General features: G+C 38.5%; 1 protein-coding gene across 5 annotated transcripts in view; it reads right to left on the reverse strand.

The window, feature by feature from the left end:
- ACTN2 (actinin, alpha 2) overlaps positions 1-20097 on the reverse strand; it is a 71018-nt gene that overhangs the window by 18712 nt on the left and 32209 nt on the right. For 3 of the 5 annotated variants that reach the window (XM_010562616.1, XM_010562617.1, XM_010562614.1), the window contains exons 4-12: positions 19645-19731; positions 18493-18580; positions 16339-16417; positions 12819-12900; positions 10576-10661; positions 7770-7862; positions 6530-6760; positions 4027-4174; positions 2320-2470 (exon numbers count right to left, since the gene is read on the reverse strand). In XM_010562616.1, the coding sequence (XP_010560918.1) occupies positions 2320-2470; positions 4027-4174; positions 6530-6760; positions 7770-7862; positions 10576-10661; positions 12819-12900; positions 16339-16417; positions 18493-18580; positions 19645-19731 (1045 nt within the window). Of the gene's footprint in view, positions 1-2319; positions 2471-4026; positions 4175-6529; positions 6761-7769; positions 7863-9349; positions 9436-10575; positions 10662-12818; positions 12901-14603; positions 14683-16338; positions 16418-18492; positions 18581-19644; positions 19732-20097 lie in introns of all 5 variants that reach the window. The other 2 variants (XM_010562613.1, XM_010562618.1) reach the window with 2 other exon arrangements.

Here is a 20097-nt window from a genome sequence, read left to right on the forward strand (position 1 = left end):
AAGAAAAAAATACCCACATTGACTAATAGGCTTTGTACCAGGTGCCAATCCACATTTCTTAGCATCCAGACATTAGTCAATCCTTCTTTAAAAATATGAATGGAGAAAGAAATTGGCATGTTCCTCCATAATTTCATTGTGTGAGGAATTATGTATAAATAATTAAAATCAATATTTAAATAGAAGTTGTCCGTTTGCTTGCAGCTAATGATAACACTTGACCTTTATGACTTTTCATTAAGTGTTCTCCAAGGGCACTAAGCATAACTGAGCTACTGAGTCTCAGTGAAAAATCAGGCACTGATAGCCCCATTTTATGACGAAGCAGAGAAGTTGACGTAGAGCATCTCTAAAAGCAATGGGTTTTCAGCATCTTTGCAGCCCAGGCCACAAATAACTCGTTTAACTTCACACAGCAAATTACTGAAACAACTGAGAAGAGACAATCCTAAAATAGACAGGATACAGTGTTCACTGGCCTCACCAGCAGTAAAGGACACAGGGTTCAAAACGCTGGTAAGCAGATGCTGTGCTATGTATACTACATTCCCGAAGTTTCTCATCACTTGTAAAGCTGAAGCTGAATTAACAATGATTAGGTGTTTCAGAAACTTTCTTTAGTACAAAGAGGAACAAATAACTCCACAACAGAGATCATGGCATGCCAGAAGGTTTTTCATAAGCTCACATACTCAGTGAAATCTCCATTCTCTGTGTTTTTTAGGCTTCTTTCACACTAACTAAAAACCAGTGCTTACTCTGCCCACTGTGCTTTACTTTTCCTCCTTTAAATAATCTTGAAAGATAGGACTTTTCTTCTAAATCCATTTGAATTATACAATTACTGTAAGTGCTGTTGCTATCAGGTATGAACTACATCTTTAGACAACTCTCTGATTTTTAAATTGTTAATGAATGTGGAGCTGTTTATGAGTCATGGTCCTTCATAGTGAAAAGAGGGCATGCTTTTAACACTTGAGTTTTGAGCAGTAACTGTTTTGCCTATTCAAGAAGGTGAGAAGCTGAAACTTGGAGAGCTGAAGCCAAGGGCAGGAATCTGAAAATTTTGATCTTGGCTCCTGTTTTAACCACTACTGCACATTTGTTCCTGTTGGCTTTACAGATTTATAATGCAGGTGAGCAATGAATTTAAGTATGTGCCAAATTGCTAAGATCAGGAGTAATGCCACTGATTTACTGTACAAAACTGCTGCAATTAACTGCAGAAGATTATAAAAATCAAATGTGCTTATCTTTGTGTATGCACCAAGACTTTACCAGAATGGGACCATCAGTATGTAACGCTACATTCCTGTTGGTGTGGGCACAACTTTGCCAACAAAACTGTGCTTCACACAGGTGAATTAACAGTCTTCCCAAAACCAAAAGCAAGCTCCACCGATAAAGACAGAGTTGAGCCAGAGTAACTGCATCAACACTCAGGATTTCTGCTGCCATAAGGATGTCTGTCAGTCAGGGGCCTCGACTTTTCACATCCCTGACCTATGCAGTTGATGTCAACAATACAGATGTAGCCTAAATGTGTTGTAGCATTGTTCCCAGCTTTCACTGTGTTTGCTCTGGGCATAGTACGCTGAGTGAGCAAGTGTTGGTCCTCTGGCTAAGTTGATGGCACCGTGGGTGAGAACTCCTGCTCTCCTATAGGAAAGCTTGTGTGCTTGATTGCTTGTGTGACCCTGAGCAAGTTACTTAGTTTTCATATGCCCCACTGCCCTTCTGTAAAATGAAGACAATGACACTGCCAAATATAATACAAAGAGATTGTGAAAATAAGTATACTAGAGACAATTACATCTTCAGAAAAGTCCGTGCATTACCCAGTACTGTGGGGATAATTTAGGGATATGAAGCCCTTTGAAAGGATCAATATACTTGTGTGAAAATACTTGATTTTAAAGTGAAGATGCTTGATCTGTAATTTGTGTAAGTGAAATTATTTTCTAAGTTAAACAACTCATAGCCAGTACCTCTCAGCAGACCATATGAACTGAGAAATAAACACCTCCAGGATTCCCATCAACACACAATGGACTCATCAGCAGAGCTAATGCTAAAATATTACTGTTAAGTCAATTTTAAAATGTTTGATTTCAAATAATTTTAGTCAGTTGAGTATCTATATTTGGTTGGGGGTAAGGGGGAGATGAGGGAAAGGTCTCAGTGACCAGCTCAGATAATATACTTACGAAGCTATCTCTGGAATTCTTACGTTGGTACCTATGACACTATCAAATTCATTGGAAAGAGTTTATCGCAAAGTTAAATGTCAGCAGCTGCAAGCCTTTAAATGGAACATACTTCAGCTCCTGCGCAATGGCAGCGATCTGTTCCACCCTGTCCTGGTGAGCAGCCAAATCACTCTCAAAAGCTTCATGTTTCCTTAACATGGCGCGGACTTCTGTCAGAGAAGCAGATTCATAATCCTTCTGAAGCAAGATCTGCTCTTTGCCTGAAAGAGGAAATTAAAATATTAGTAATTTTTTACAAATTCATTGGTTAGAACAATTGCAAATTTAGTCAACTTTTTAAACTGAGGCATGGTGATCACATGTATGAGATGAAGTCCCACCCCCACTGAAATCAGTAGCAAATTGTCAGCACAACAGTGTTACTCAGACATATATATATTTTTAAAGATCTCTCAGTAATTCCTTGATTTTTGCACAGGCTGTTTATACTGGTCTAAAATAGCAAGTATTACATTGCTTGAGAAACTGGCATAAAAATGGTATATTGGCAAAAACTGGGACTCTAAACTATTGTGATAAGTCTTTTGTAGAGTAGACTTACAAAATCAGAAATCACGCTGCTACACTCAGCTTCCCTCTTACTAATGTTGTTACTCTTTTTCGTGTTCTGCCTTCAATTCATTATTCATTGCAGCACTTCCAAAAAAAACCAAACAAAAAAATTGAGATGTGTGGCTGCCTTTTGTATCAAACACTTAATAGTCAGTGGAAAATGCCAACCTATTTACAAAAGGCTAGAGAAGGAAAGAGGAAATCAGAAACTGAAATATTACTCCTCAGTAGCTCCTGCGCTGGACAACTGAATCCTAACAGACAGCCCCTACAATTGCAGCTCACCACATGGCATTACACAGCTCTGTGAATTCTAGAGCCAGAAGGGACTATTGTTTCACTTGCTATGTACCAGCTTATGTGAAGTTTTCCCTGCCTAACAGCCATAACATGTCACCATGAGTACTTTATGCTCAGAAAATAGGCTCTCAGGGCTGATAAACACTGTTGTTTCCCTTCTAGTATCTGCTTGGCAGCCATTTACAGCCTTGTATGCTTCCAGCAACTGTGTTAAGGGATGGACTCCGGTTTACTTTCACAGTGTGAAAAGATTCTAGCTGGAGAAAGCCAGAAGCATGGCAGAAGCAGGAAGACTGTTGTCGGGGCAAACAAGAGGATGATAGAGCAGATCTACATTTAATGGTCTCCAACAAAACCATATGCCAGTGTATGCTCCTATAGCTGTTACAACTACACCTAAGGTTAGGTTACCATTCAAAAACACAACTATAAATGGGGTGTTATCCAGGGTATGGAGCAAAGCAGAAATGAGTCCGTTATCATGGAGTTTATGTGGACTGTTCAAAACATCATGATGGCCAAATGATAATCAACTCAGAATAACTCAGTTAATAATTTCACATTTAACCCATGGTCTGTCTGCATTCCTGGTTGGATTGCCGGTGTACAAATACATAAGCATGCATTAGCAGTAATGGCCTCTATTAAGATGCTGAATATTCCCATTAAGTTTGACTCACTACCTCAAGATTATGATTTTTACAGTTACATTTCATTAGCAACGTGCCTACAAGTTAGGAACATGACTAGTCAACAAAACGTGCAATTTTATCTGTTATTATTTTAGGTTTCTAAAACTGTCCAAACTACTTACGAGTGAGTCTCTGGCTAGCAAATATTCAGCACTGACAGTTCAACCTTGAACATCAGAACATTAAAAATGTTAAAAGTCATCTCTGCTCACCATATGCCCACTGTTCATGAGTGGAAGCCTTCTGCCTGAATTTCTCAGCCAAATGTTCAAGTCTCTCCAGTCTTCGTATTTCATTCAGCAGCCACTCTTCATAGCCTTTCTCAGCTTGTTCAAGTCTCTGCCAAGCGCCGGCAATATCCTGTGAAGAGAATACAAGGGAGAGAGGGGATGAAACTATAATCTCTTTCTGTCCAAATTTGCAGATTTCTGATTCATTCACAATTTTGCTTGAAAAAAGAGAAATTTTTATGTCCAGTTTTTGTAAAATCACAGAACCATAGAAAATGTTGTCAGGCAGCTCAAGAAGTCTTGTAGTCCAGATATCTGCTCCTAATAGTGTGCCCTATTCAGGTGGGTTCACGAAAGGAACTCCTATACAAATAGCTTCCAAGCATAGCTATACATTCAGTGTCTTCATGATATATTGCTTTTACCTCCCATTTTACAATGTGCATGTTCTGTTATGACATACCTATCTTATCAAAGTGCTTTGCTCTCGGAAGTTGACAACAGCAAAATTATTAGTGTCAAGAGGATTTGGTTTGTATTTTATGTGGAACACAAACTCATTTCACTTTGTGGTACACAGTTTTGTGAGCTTCCTTAGAAACTCAAAGGTATGAGTAGGAAACTGAAGTGACAGGCTGTCCTGGTTTTGGCTGGGATAGAGTTGATTTTCTTTCTAGTAGCTGGTATAGTGTTATGGTTTGGGTTCAGTATGAGAAGAATGTTGATAACACACTGATGTTTTCAGTTGTTGCTAAGTAGTGTTTAGACTAAGCCAAGGATTTTTCAGCTTCTCGTGCCCACCCAGCAAGAAGGCTGGAGGGGCACAAGAAGTTGGGAAGGGACACAGCCAGGACAGCTGACCCAAACTGGCCAAAGGGGTATTCCATACCATGTGACGTCATGCCCAGTATATAAAGCGGTGGGAATTGGCCTGGGGGGATCGCTGCTTGGGAAATAACTGGGCTTCAGTCAGCAAGTGGTGAGCAATTGCACTGTGCATCACCTGTTTTGTATATTCCAATCCTTTTATTAGTATTGTCATTTTATTATTGTTATTATCATCATTATTAGTTTCTTCCTTTCTGTTCTATTAACCTGTTCTTATCTCAATCCACAAGTTTTACTTTTTTTCAGATTCTCTCCCCCATCCTACTGGGTGGGGGGGGAGTGAGTGAGCGGCTGTGTGGTGCTTAGTTGCTGGCTGGGGTTAAACCACAACATAAACAAAATCTTTACACAAGTTTCGTGAGCTTCCTCGGAAACTCAAAGGCACGAGTAGGAAACTGAAGTATTTTTTGTGTATGGGTGTCGTGGTCTAACCCCAGCCAGCAACTAAGCACCATGCAGCCGCTCACTCACTCCCCCACACACACACAGTGGGATGGGGGAGAAAATCGGGAAAAAGAAGCAAAACCCGTGGGTTGAGATAAGAACGGCTTAATAGAACAGAAAAGAAGAAACTAATAATGACAATGATAACACTAATAAAATGACAACAGCAATAATGAAAGGATTGGAATGTACAAATGATGCACACTGCAATTGCTCACCACTCGCCGATCGACACCCAGTTAGTCCCCGAGCGGCGATTCCCTGCCCCCACTTCCCAGTTCCTATAATAAATGGGACGTCTCTTGGTATGGAATACCCTGTTGGCCACTTTGGGTCAGGTGCCCTGGCTGTGTCCTGTGCCAGCTTCTTGTGCCCCTCCAGCCTTCTTGCTGGCTGGGCATGAGAAGCTGAAAAATCCTTGACTTTAGACTAAACACTACTTAGCAACAACTGAAAGCATCAGTGTAATCAACATTCTTCACATACTGAACTCAAAACATAGCACTGTACCAGCTACTAGGAAGACAGTTAACTCTATCCCAGCTGAAACCAGGACAATGGGGAGTGGACAATGGCCTTTTCCAGATAGTGCAATCGTCTGTTTATCAAATCTAAGCAACCAAAACACAATGATAGAACAGAGTACAGATAGAACAGGTTTGCTACATTCAACAGGAAATGTTTTGACCCACAGTCAACTCACAATACTTATCAGCAGATGAGAATTCTTGGTACTGACTATTGTTATCTTCATGGTCATAAGAAAAAACAAAATTTAATTTTAAAAAGTAGAAAAAAGCAGAAACATATATTGAACAATGTCTGTTTCTGTAAGTCTGATGACCAAACTGTCAGTGAAACCACTGTGAGTTTTGCTTAAATAAACACTATCTGGCCTCACTGATAGAGAAGTATTGGTAATGCTCCCAAAGAAAGCTCTGTATCGTCTCATATCTTAAGACTATTTGCTCTTAGGGAAAGCCTTCAAAGAGGCAGGAGCATGCTTAAGAGGAAGCAAGATTCTACAATGAAAGGGAACATGTAAAAACAGTCGTTTGATATTGATAAAGTGGCTTTTCAATCCTTCACACTGAAATTTTTGTGAGAAGGTTGATAAAAAGGAGAATGGAATATCAATGCCTCCTTTACTTACTGAAACCATTTTTCCCTCTGATGGCATGAAAGCTGGCCGATTGCTGATTCTCAGTTTTGTCTGCAGGGTGTTGAAATTGATCTCCAGTTGACATTTCTCTTGGACTTTGGGAGGTTTGTGTTTGCGGCGGTAGTCCCGGAAATCCTCTAATTTCTTCTGCATAGCCTGCATTGTTTTTTCTGGGGTCCTGTTTTCCAGCCAAGGAATTGTCCGGCGAATCCATTCTAAAAGCTTTCAAGCCAACACAAACAGTTGAAATAAAGGCAATGGAAAAGCAACCAAAAAAAGATCATACTGAATGCACAAATCCTAATCAAGTTTGCTCCATTTTAATATTATTGACTTCAGTTGGTATCAGTGCCTTAATGGCAAGTAAGCACAAGATTTTCAAAGCTGCACAATACTTTTTTTACTGATTTGCCCAGATATTCTAGGTATTTCTAGAAATACCCTGATTTTCAGATAGATGAACACACATGCAAGGTGTAACCTGAGTTACCCAAAATCACTTGCCACTTTCAAAAGTATTGGTCTTGATATTTCAAGTAGTCATAGTTACGAGATCAGGACAGACGCCAGCCAAGTAACTCCAGTCATATAAAAACCTTCAGTCAGAAGTCCGTACGTGCCAATGTAGCACTACTGACTCTGTGTCTATGATCTCAGTATGTTTTTGCAGGTTATGCATTAAAGACAAGGGAGCTCTCACTTGTGCACTACACATCTGTAGTCCTGACTCAACAAATTTGCCATTTAATAAGAAAGGATGGGAGGAGTACAATGTGCCCCCTTCTTCATTCATTTGCTCCCTGTGTTCACAGGTGCATTGTGAACACCCTGAGACACCCTGTCCAGGTGTGCTTTGCAGTACACAAAGCCAACGGGCTTGCTTGGAGTGACGGGATCCTGTGTGTTCCACATGCGGTCAAGGATGGCTATCTCTGGAGATTAGAGAGACAGCAAGCCTGGTCTTGGGGCAGACCAATGACAGGCCTCAAAACACCCTTTTTTTGCACATTAATGAGACTGAGTGGCTTGCTGGAGGTCACACAGGAAGTCTGTGGCAAAGGAGTCACCTGAACCTTGACATCTTGGGCAACTGAGCTTTGTAACCTACCACTGTGAGATTTACCCTTATAGTGTCTTCAGTTTCCTATCTTGCAGACAGTGCATGTATCTTTCAGCTTTCAGTATTTCATGAACGTAATTATCAGCATGTTATGAATACAGCTGTCTTTACCTCACTTGCTAGTCTCTCATACTCCTCCATCAACCTCTCATTTTCCTGATTCACAGCAAGCACCTTACAGATCCGGTTAGCTGCAGTCTCAGCCTGTAAAACACAGCAAATAAACAGGACATATTCATAAACACATTCTGAGAAAGGTACAGGCTTGGAGAAAGAGAGAGAATGCGGCTGCTGCAAATAAAAATCACATTGTTTTATAGTTGTTGATTTGTGCTCCTAGGTTACTTAGATATATGTTTACCCTCCTTCTTTAGTCACAGATTCCAATGGCCTGAATAAGGCACAGATCAGCACAGAAGCACCTGGTTGTACAATGAAGCCTTATTATACAAGGGAGTATTACACACTGCCATTATAGCTGTCTAATAAACCTTTTATTTTCAAAGATGACTCAGGCCATTCTTAAAGTCATCCTATTAGGCTAATTTTTTTAAATCACACAAAAAAAGTATTAGATTTGTTAGCCACACTGGAAAGACACATCATGTGATTCAGGAGTCCCAGACCACTCTGTATTTGCACATCATATGTACATACACCCTTGAGAATATATGCAGCTCAACCACTGACAGCAAATCTTTTCATGCCTCCTGCCAAATTTATTTGCGAAGGCACTGTGTAGCTCTGCCATATTTAAAATTTACATTAACAGTTTGACATAACATATTTATACTTTCACACAAATGTGAGTCTGGAGTATATCTAATAGAATAAATATCTGTGTAGACTCCTGTGTTACAGAGTATGTGGAATCCCCCTTTTGCCTGAATAGCAAACCCTTCATACCCAGAAGCAAGAGGGCACAATAGCATCGCTGTGCTCTGATAAGGTGTAGGGGGCCTACCGGACAGGAAAAGAAAGGAAATCCTGAGGAGGAAAGAGAAATATCAACTACTTTAAGGGGGGTTTATTATTTTTTTCACATAAGTTGGGTTATGTCCATTTGTACGCTACAAATGTATGAAGCAGAACAGTGGGAAATGCCACATTTGTAAGCGAGAATCTCAGCCTGTAGGACAGATCTGCTGCTGATATTCTTGCCATTTATACTAGTACTTTGATCCACCAATAATTCAATTGGCTTCAGTGGGAACCAGGCACAAATACTATGTTGGATGTCTTCTGTGCCTTTCTGCATCTTTAGGCATCTTTGAAAATCTACCCCTAAATCACTACTCACCATGAGTAAGTCTAGAATAGTCTCAAATCTCCAAAAGTCAAATATTCTTCTATGCAGAAAATGCATAAGATGTTGATGTAGCAACAAATAACAACTCCATTTCACAGTATCTTCAAATACAGTTTTTCTGAAATAGTCTTTATCATCACCAAATAAAGACCCAAAATTAGAAACAGGAATGTCCATTGGTATCAAAGAAGTTCAACTCGCTACAGAACATTAACTAAAACAGGTTCAAGTGTTGGTTAAAAACAAGTATTAGTACTAAAGGAATACTTGCAATTGTTAATTAAAACCACAAAGTACTAAATTAGTTTTTTTTAATAAACTAGTGGAAATGTGAAACAACCAATCAAAAACACAGCAACCTGAAGGGACAGTTGATTAATACCTGCTCTGCTCCAGCAAAAGCATGGTAGAAGCAGGACACATATGTCATGATAGCTCTCTCATCAGGTTTGGGAGTGTTCACAATATCTACAAAAGGGGGGGGGAGAAATGAAAACAAAACAAACAAAAGAATCGAGGAGTAGAAAACAGGATGAATAAATAAAAGCACAATATAGTGTCGTTCTGATTGTTTTCTTGTCCATAGCTCTGTACTCTGGAAACTCTACAAAGCTGTAATAAATTTAGTGTTAGATTGATGGGTGCTGACAGAATAGAACGTACACTAGAAATTCAACACAAGCTCTTACAAAGAGGTGGACATTTTTTAATAAGCTTGATCCTGCAGTACTGTCACAGGGGGAGTGACCTTAATTTTACCAGGACTATCTGCTTGAGAACCGGCACACATATGTCTGGTGACTTAAAACGTGGGGTTTTTTTTTACTAAGACACAGGAAGGACAGACTACATTTTGATCTGGGGAGATGTTCTCTGGAAGTTGCATGTGGATTAGTTATAACCTTAGCATTATATATCTGTATTCTTTATGTTACTAATACCTGAAGTATGTCCAACTCTGAACTGCCTTGCTTTTTAAAATTTTCCTTCTTTTCATTAGGACATGATTCCAGAGCTGTTCTGAGATGTCTGTGTATGTTTCTGTGTCTGTTTTGCATAGTAGCAACCTTTTATGTCGCTGTTTGTACTTACCATTAAGCATTTAACATTTTAAAAACAATCCTGAAAGCATAAGAGAAGGGTTTATTCTCTGAGCATCTGTTATGATGATTTGACATCTGTAGCAGGAATAATATCCAGCAGGGACAAAAAAGATGGCATTCTGCTATTGAAATTGTTTTTTCACTATGAGCTTATTTTCACCTTGCATTTTTAAAGGTGCTTCAAATAAATGCACACAAGTTCAATTAAAGAGAATAATGTCCTCTATCCCATTCATTAACCAGCTGTCAAAAACCTACTGGATATTACTAGTAAATATACAGAAAGATGAGACAGGAAGGCTTGTTCCTATAGAACAAATGGATAGACTACTACTGGCTCTACTGAGACAATGGCTCACAGAGAAAATCAGGCAAAAGGAAATGAGCTCAGCTCTAAGACGCTGTCCTAGTAACTAGTGAGGAAAAGATCGGAAGAGGAATAACTGCTGAAAGAAACAAGACAGAAGGTGAAGGATGAGATCTGATCCATCTTCTACAGTCTCACCTTCTGAGCACCAGCAAATGCATGGTAGTAACAGGAAACATAAGTCATAATGGCTCTTTCATCAGGTCTGGCAGTGTTTACTACATCTGTGTAGAGAGAAGAGGGTTAACTGCTCAGAAATTCTCACAAGGTACTTCCATCAGATTATGCTGATGATGCCACCTCAGTGCTGTAAGGATTCAAAATAAATACACCATTATTCAGGTTGCATCTGTTTACTGATATCAGTGCAAAGCTACCTAAGCTTTAGGCATCAGTAAATGGAAAAGATATAACTCTCCCTGAAATGCCAAAACGTCTGAAGGCTGAGACTTCACAGAAGGGTATTGCTACCTTCTGGTTTGTGGAAGCTTCCAAGCAGATGGCACAGCTGGCAGATCTACTGGGTTCAGTTTCACTGTTGCTCCAAAGCAACTTCACCTAAACCACTACAATTATTCCAGAGTTAAACACAGCCACTGACAGTCACAAAATAGGAGTGCATACAGTGTATATTAGCACAGGGTCCCTGTGACTGACAGGATATTGACATATATTGGAAACCTGTAGAACTCCTGCAGTCCAGAAATGCATTTTGAGCTAAAAAAAGCTTGGATAGTAACAGTTTTGCAATCCCTGCACCAGTCTCTTTTTAAGTTAATAGCATAAATCACAGGAGAGTTTGGCTTAGCTGGTTGATAGCTTTGTCCCTATTATGGCAGGAAAGAGTAAAAGCACAGAGAGGGTGCAATCAAGGTATGGGTACGTTGGTAAAAATGGACCTTTTCAATACTTAACAGAGAAAGGCAGGAAAAGGTGGTTTTACACCAATTACGGCTGAGTGATGAATTACGCTTCTGCAAGCTGCAAGGATTCCTGCCAATGTAAGGAGTGGGAAGACACTGGTGTGAAAAGACCCAGGAACGAGGTGACAATTTCTAATATTAACAGTGGGATTTCTAAGTTCAGGACCAATGTATTTACTGATTTTGCATCTACTTCACATAGTTGTGAACAAAACCTTCCTAAGTTTCCACTGAGAACACAGTGGAAGTAAAGAGAGTAAAAAGTGATGGTGAATACCTAGAGGGTGTTAGAAGAAGCATGATTTCATTTCCCCCTTCCCTGCCAAGAAGGAGAATAGTAAGATAAGGGCTAGAATGTGCAGAAAATCTGCTGAGGGAAAAAAAAAGGTATCTTACATTGTATGTGAAGAGAAAAAAATGAGGAAAGGAGAATGATAGTAGGAGCTGTTCAATGGTAAGGAGGTAGCACTTCTGTTTATTCCTTGCACAGTATTTCAGAGTAAAATAATTAAGTGGTCCTTGAAAGGGGAATTGCAATTCAAAAGATGAAAACTATTAGTTTTGAAGCATGAAGGTGAAAAGAAGAAACCTCTTCAATGAAGACATCACAACCTGGATTTTCCAAATCATCCTGTATTGGCCTAACTTTCCTACCAAAGACTTCAAGAGGAGCAGACACAGTTCGAGTGCTCTGGATAATTCCAATGCTATCACTGTTCTACTGACAAGCCACCAGAGCAGAGTCTGCATAATTAGAGAAGAATGCTTTGAACTAGTGTAGGCAAATTCCAGTATTTTGGCACCACTTTTTGTGTGGAGTACAAAAGTTTGGTTATCTTGAAGAAATTCAGGTAACTTTAATAAATATTTCCTTGTTATTTGTCAACAAACTCTAAAGATTGTTGGAGAAACCAAACATGAAACTATTTGTTAAAACTATCACTGCAAAAAGTTTACAATTAAAATAAACAAGAAAAAAATGCTTCCTTCAACCTAGCTCTCTTTCATGGGAGGCATGTTGTTACTATATTTTGAAAGTTCTATACTTCTATTTCTATTTCTGGCCCTCGCACTTAAACATTTAAAAAAGTGAATATGCTTTAAGCTGCTAACAGTTGTATTTCCCTTTATTAGACTTAGATTTTAATTTCTTAAAGGCAAAGATTATCTTTTGATCCTGCATTTTACCTCAGTTACCACAGTGGGGCCATGTGCTGAGGTTAGGGTCCAAAGTACTATAATAAATGCAAACAATAACAAACAATAAGCAATGAAGCAAAAAGTGAGTTAAATTATCCAATACATGGGGAACAAGAAGGAAAACACTGTTTGAAAACAAAGCAGGTTGCTCCATTATGGTTCGTGTGGAACGAATGTTGAAAACTTGCTAGGTACAAAACAAGTCTTACTGTCTCCTGCTTGTGAGTAACACAAACTTCAGTAAGATATAACTCTCACCTTCTGCATCCAACATCTTAGGGATATCCAAATGCTTTTCAGCAATTTCCATGGCAAGGTTGATATTTCCTATGGGGTCATCCTGCATTAAAGAAGAAAATACAACTAGTCAAAGACAGAAGTTTTTCCTTGAAGCAAGACTACAGTAGGTACACTAAAACTTACTCTGTTTTTCCAAACTGTAAACTGGAGTCACAACTACTGTTCTTCAAATAGCAAAGTCTAGGTATATAAACTTTTGGTCTATCTACTGCTATACTTTCAAAAGAAAACATTAATAACCTATTATGTATCAGTAGGACTCTGCTGCAAATATATTCTGGAGGGGAACATAGATAATGTATGCAGTGTACATTCATAATTGTGAGCTAATTCTGAATCAAGTACAGCAGTAATACATACAGTCAAGGCCACTGGTCCAGTACACTGTACTAGACCATTCATCACAAAGTTAGTCCTGCATGTTTTATACCTACTATACGTTATATTACAGTGATAGGAGTTCTACTGAGTTCTCTGTTGGTCAGGTGCATGCATGAGAAGAAGCAAGCACAGACAGAAGAACAGTTCTCCAGAAGAAGCAAAACTCCCCAGTTTTGGCTTGGACAGTCAAATCTGTAATGCCTCTATAAACTGAATTTGAGAGCTGTGGAAATTGAAGAACTTCTTGTTTTGATTCTGATTTTGGTTTTTGAAGGAAAGAGAAAGGAAGCAATGAGCACAGTTCAGATAAACAGCACACATTTCATGTCTTACGCTACAGACAGCTATTGCTGACAACAGAGGAGTGTGTCAGATTAGGGCTGCTCTTAAGGCAGCCTCCCTGTATCAGCTTGGAGAGAAAACACCCTATGTGAAATGGCAGTTCATGCCATTAATGTTATTATTATTTTCACATATTCACAAACTGCTAAATGATCATAGCCCCTCTGAACAATGCCAATGTCTACAGAGAGAGGTTGGGAAAATAGGACACAGAAGAGCAAAGTTAGAGATGCTGGAGGGCACTGGAAAAATGTTAACAGGTTTTCTGTAGGGAGTTTCGAGGGCTTGCATTTGAAAACAGACACTTCCTATAAAAGGATCCAGTATCAAGAATGCTGCTTTGTCTACTTTGAAATTAACTTAGTAAGATTACATAGTATGGAATCACAGCAATTATTTCAGTTTCACAGAAGCCTGTTCCTCAGGCACATACATATGCCAGGTATCATAAGTAGTAACACCCATGACGTCTTTCTATAAACATACCATACTAGACAGCCTTTCCTTTAAAAGCTGCATGTTCAATAAAATGTGCTATGAAGAACAGTTTACATTTTGAAACCTAACAAATTGGGTATAATAGAATACAGTGTCTCTAATCATAAGCTCTTACTCTATCATCATTTAGCAGTTTTGTGCATCATTGACATTAAGAGAAACTTAAAATGTAGACAATATTTAAAACGCATGAATCTACTTTTGCTATTACACAAGACACCATGTGTAATACAACATTTACTAAATGTGTATACCAAAACTCTTACTCAAATTAAATGGCACAAAACTACACTAAATCTAAGAGAGACCTATTGACTAGGTTAAAACACTTATGGATGAGCGATGAGCACCTCCTATCTGTGTGCTTGGTACTAAGACCATGAGTAAATAGTGCTCCACTGGTAAAGGATTTATTTACAATCACAGCAACTTCTGAATAATTGGAGATCTCCATCACCCATCCTTTTAAACAAAACTACAAGCCACAGTGACTAAAAATCTCTGCTACAGCTAAAGAAATACCTCATCTAACTTTTCATAGTCAAGAAGGTCAGGCCTGTGTCTATGGATAAGGGCACTGAAAGCAAGGCCATCTTTCCAGCTACAAGTTCACACAAAACACATTGGTGAGAAAAGGAAAGGACAGCATGCAGGAGATAAGAAACCAAGAAACAAGACACCAAGACAGCTGTTAATGTAACCAAAATGAGCAGTCAATCAAACACAGCCAGGTCAGAAAAGCAAGATCTATTTTAGGATTTTTCTGCATGTGCTTTACGTGCCACAGCTCAGCCTCAGTTTGAAACCTGACCTGTTCTTATTTTGGAAACCTCTAAGAGGGAGATAGTAATGCTGAAGCAGATCTGCTTATGTTCTATTCCCTTTTCTCAGCATTCATATATAGGATGGTTATACTGTGAAGCTCTTTAGTACTGCGTACCACTTTTCAAAGCACAGACTCAATCAAACTAATTTCTGTTTGTGCCATGCTTAAGCACGTGTACACAGAGGCGGGTAGCTTAGTCATTCCATGAAACTGTTCATCTGTAGGAAAGGTTGTATATAGAATTAAGAGAACAAGCTGGTGTTCATGGCTAGTATTTTGCCCTTTGGTTCAGATCTGCAGTTGTCTTAACTGCCTAAGTTAAAATCCTATGTGTTTAGGAATAAGTTCATTTAATTGTCATCACTGCACACCTTGGGGACTCCAGCATAAATTTAACATATATATAAAGCAGACTAAGTTTTCAAATAATTTCATTTCACTCATTTATCTTTTCCCTCCTCAAAGGCTTTTTGACAACCATCGATTCCACTAGTAAAATCAGTTTGTAATGGAGGGGCACGGAATGGAAAATATAGTCTACGATTTACCAGTCTCTCTCATCAATGAAAAGTTGCACTCAACAAATTAAAACCATGATTAAGTTTTCTGTTTTGCTGGTGTTTATGTGAGACCTCAAGATGCATTCATTCCAGAGAACAGAAAATGGTACCTATGTATTGAGAGCTAATGTGAAACGACAACACTTACTTTCTAGGTTTTATTCTTCAGTAATGATACCCAGAAATCCTGACATTATCACTTGCTCCTCATTCCTCCCTCTCAAACCAAAGTGGCTGGTATCTTTTAGAAAACGTGCATTTTGCCATGAGTAGCACACTGTAATAAAATAGTTTTGTAATCCTCATGAGGTACTACCTAAGGAAGTTAGGATATCAGTTTTGTTTTCACTTTTCTGGAAGTATAGGTAGACGTATAATCTAAGAATTAGTGAATATTTTCTATGTAAGACTAGTAATTTACTGCATACTCCTGATTACCAAGGGTAGTGTTTGTTCCAAGGAATTTCAGGATTAATTATCATCTCACCGTTTACTGCTCTGCTATCTACAGTCATTTACACCAGATAAAAACCAGGATGGACTGTACAATACTGTCAGTGGTGAATAGAGAATTCCAATGTATTTAACATCCATATTGGGCAGTGTAAAAGACTTCATCACCTGCCTGGCAGCTGAGGACCAGATTATTTGCAATAAAATGCTGAAATCATTGTAATGGGAAGGAAAGAAGGACACAGGACAGTCATGAGGTCCTTTCCTCCATGTCACTGCTTTTTTTTTGGAGGGAGCTTAGAAAGCCAGTCAGAATTAGTACGCACTCCTCAGTTTGTCTTTTAGAAAACATGCTAAGCAAACCAGAAGTGAGCCAAATCATTGCAGGACAGCATGCTGTACCACCCAGACTAATGACCTTATTTAGCTTGGAGTAGTCAATAAGATCAGGTCGGTGTCTGTGGATAAGTGCACATAATCCAAGGCCATCTTTCCAGCTTTACAACAAAAAATAGAATGGAAAAAAATTAGTTAACAAAGTCATGGCATTTTACAGTTTGATCCTTGCTCAAGGCTTAAAATCAAGCAGGAACTCCCTGTCAAATCCTGACACTTATGTTCTGTCAACTCTCATGTCTCTGAGCTTTTCTGCTACTGTACTCTTTTTCCTGTAGTACATATCTTACTCTACAGACCATACATGCTTAAGGACTCCATAATACTTTTCTAGGCAACATACATTATGTGCAACAGTCCTGAATTTCAAGTGCTTAATTTGTGCAGAGTTCTAGGATAGCTCAGAGTACACATTCATCAATGAAAGTGCATAATCTCCTATTACACTTATAGCACGTTTGTGAAAAAAATAAAAGGACAGCAGACCTGCAATTACTTGAATTTGATGAAGCAATTGGCTTTTTCTGTGTCAGTTATTTCAGACAACTTTAATTGCACAACCATGTTGTGCTCATAAAAGTAAGAAGTCATAAATCAGCTTAGTTTACTTTAAACACTTCACACATATGGCAGCTTCGATCTGAGCTCTTACACTTCAGTGTGACTTCAGGCCTACCACCTTCCGAGGCAAGAATAGGCGACCAACGGAGCTACAAATAACATCTATTTGGAAAGATTATGGTAAGTTCCTTTCAGCCAGAAGCAATTATTCTGAAAGACACTTTATGTAAACACTTTATGCAATCACTGGGGCTGTGGGTTTGAGGTCTTATCCTGTGCAGTAAGTGTGTGATACTAAACATGTTAAGACTGTCAGAATCCCTGTCACTGAGATGTCTGCGTAGATCCATCAAATAACAGAACCATCTCCAATAAAAATGTAATACAATTAAGCAGAATATACATACATAGTCTCATATAAAATCATCCACAAGGTAAAACTGAATCAAAATGAGCACCAATCTAACAAAAAGCTTTTTTCCAAAAGGTATAGAATAAAATGGTCTGGACATCCCATTGTAAAGTAGTTCCGCAACAGCCCATCAACCCAAATATTAGTCAAGCTACTTCCATTCAAGTTCTTTTCCCCATACCACATATCAGACCAGCTTATGTATATATACACACTAAGATTCTGATACTGTAACTTACAGTATACCCTGCATCCATATAAAGCTCTACTGAAATATACCTCTATATATCCAAGGAAAATAACATGTAACAAATTTCAAATCTCTTAAAGGCAATACAGGGATTGTAAATCAAACAAATTCTTTTTATCTGTGGATGCATGTGTGAATCGTATCTTGTCTATCACTACATGTGCTTTAGGTGCTGCACATTAAGAATAAATTCAAAACACCAAAACACTGGAATGCAAAGCTCTTGTAAGTACTATAAAGACTTCAGGGAAGGCAAGATCACATGGTTAAACAGTGCAAATGGCAAGTCATGTAGTTTAATGAGGTGGGTCACCGGCAGAGCTACAGGAACTAGCCCAGTAAAATCTCAAAACCAGTCAGCCTGCATATGGCCTGGAACTCCCTTTCTAGCCCTTGATGAAAACACAGAACCATAAGGCTGGAGCTTCACTAAATTTTCCAACTTAGGTAATGATCCTGATTCTGAAAACAAACGTGTTTAAAGTGCTGCTGGTGTGTACTGAGTGCATTTTTGGCTCCTTATTTATAGTTATGTTACAAAATAATAAGGAACAATTCATCATAATGAGATATTTGCATGCTCAACACATTAGTATTTTTGCCAAGAACAATCTATACCTACAGTGGCTCTCATCTGAAAGCAGTCATTTGCCAAGCCACCATGCTGCAGAGTACTCAGGTATTCCCATATGCCAAGGACCTCTACTAATGTAATATGTTCTGTATGTCGTAGGGATTTTATCTTTTAAATAGTAATTATGGAAGCCATGGTAAATAATGCCAAAGGCTAAGCAAAATAAGACACTGAAGACAGAGCATGAGAATATGAAAAAAGTCTAGTTAACAGTGAAGAGTGAAATTCTCCTGTCAAATATAGACCTACTCAATGGTGGGAAAAATTTGACCTAAAATATTTTAGACTGCTTCTACCCCTTGAAACAATGGAAGTTTACCTAAGATGGAAGTTCTGAATGTTCACATTTCTGTAAGGAGCAGTTTTTCTTTGACACCACAGCAGCAGCCCTTCTTTGGCAGAGGTCTCTGTAAAAGACACCAGGGAGTAAAAAAAAAAAAAAGGAAAAATGTAAGAAGTGCTCAAGTAATTAATTTCTTGTCACCTTAAATGTCATCAGCCACCTGAAACTGGTTGGCATAAGCCAACATTTAATCCTAAAAGATACTCATACAAGTGGACTAATGGGGCTCCATTGGGACACAGAGGTCAACTCAACTGGAACAACTCAGACTAGAGTCTCAGCCTGCACAATAATTCTGGGATATTAGAATTTTAAGACATTATATTGGTTGGACAGCAGAATGTCTATGTGGAGAAAAATACCCCATACAAATATAATAGAACTAGACATAAAAGATTGTGTTGGTATAAGTGCTGAAAAAATACCTTCACTATCTGAGCCCTATGGGTATTTGAATGCATAAGTAAAGGACAGAAAAGATCAAATAGACCATTAGGTCCACATTTAATGTCCCACAAATTATGGGCAGGACAGCATGCAGAGCTTGAATTGACTATACTTTTGTTGAAAACTGAGATTAGTTTCTAGAATTCTAGACTTTTCACAGCATAGACTTGACTTAAAGAGTATTGTAACTACAACACAGTTTCTGGAGCCAGTTACCAAGTGAAAGTTAAGAAAAAAATTCTGAAACAGTGGGGAGGAAAAAAAAAAGTGACAGAAGGAAGGACGATATAATCAGATAATATTTTCAAAGAATGTGAGAAATGGACAGGACTAAAAAAGTAAGGACTAAAAAGTCGGAAATGGGACCACCGTGCAGGGTACAGCATAGTTTCAGGCCACAGAAAGCTCAGAAAGCAGGCATGCTTCTATCTCTATCACTGAGAGACATGCCCAGAACTTCTGCATTTAGAAAATGCTGGCTTGAGGTCTCTGTCAGCATAAGGAGAGTAATTACTTTTTCCCTCCAGAATTCAATTTTGTCACCAGGTAGGGAACTTGCAGTATCATTTTCTGCAAAAAAATAATTCATTTTTAAAACACTCATCTCACTTATGCACAATTCATATAAAAATGTGTTTAAACAAATTTACTAACTATTTAACATAGTTGCATTACTATTACCTTCCACTGAAATATCTTGAATAGCAAAGCGAAGGATGATAGTCCAGATCATACCCAGCGTCATTTTCACGTTGCCATCAACAATTTCTAAGGTGAAAAAAGATATAGTAGTAGTATTTAGAATGTGTTTTCCATTTTCTCTTATTTTAATCACATATTTCTATAAATAATATATTGTATCTAATAAATTCATTATATTTCTACCATAATTCTTTATCTACACAGAGTTCATCTGGGTTCATTTCTCAACAAACTTATGCTTGTGCTACCCTGGCAGTAGGACTGCAGATTACTGAGGTTAAGGTCACTTCAGCCCTTCCATGCTAAAAGGCTTCTCTCCGGGTAGTTGTAACTGCCTCAAATCTTTACCTTTTAGGCTGACTTTTTTAGAGAGAGCCTGAGGGGAAACACTTTTTTAAAGTTTGAACAATATCAGCCTTACTGTTTTCAAAT

Source organism: Haliaeetus leucocephalus, unplaced genomic scaffold (assembly GCF_000737465.1).
Source record: "Haliaeetus leucocephalus isolate CR32 unplaced genomic scaffold, Haliaeetus_leucocephalus-4.0 Scaffold162, whole genome shotgun sequence".
Taxonomy (NCBI): Eukaryota; Metazoa; Chordata; class Aves; order Accipitriformes; family Accipitridae; genus Haliaeetus; species Haliaeetus leucocephalus.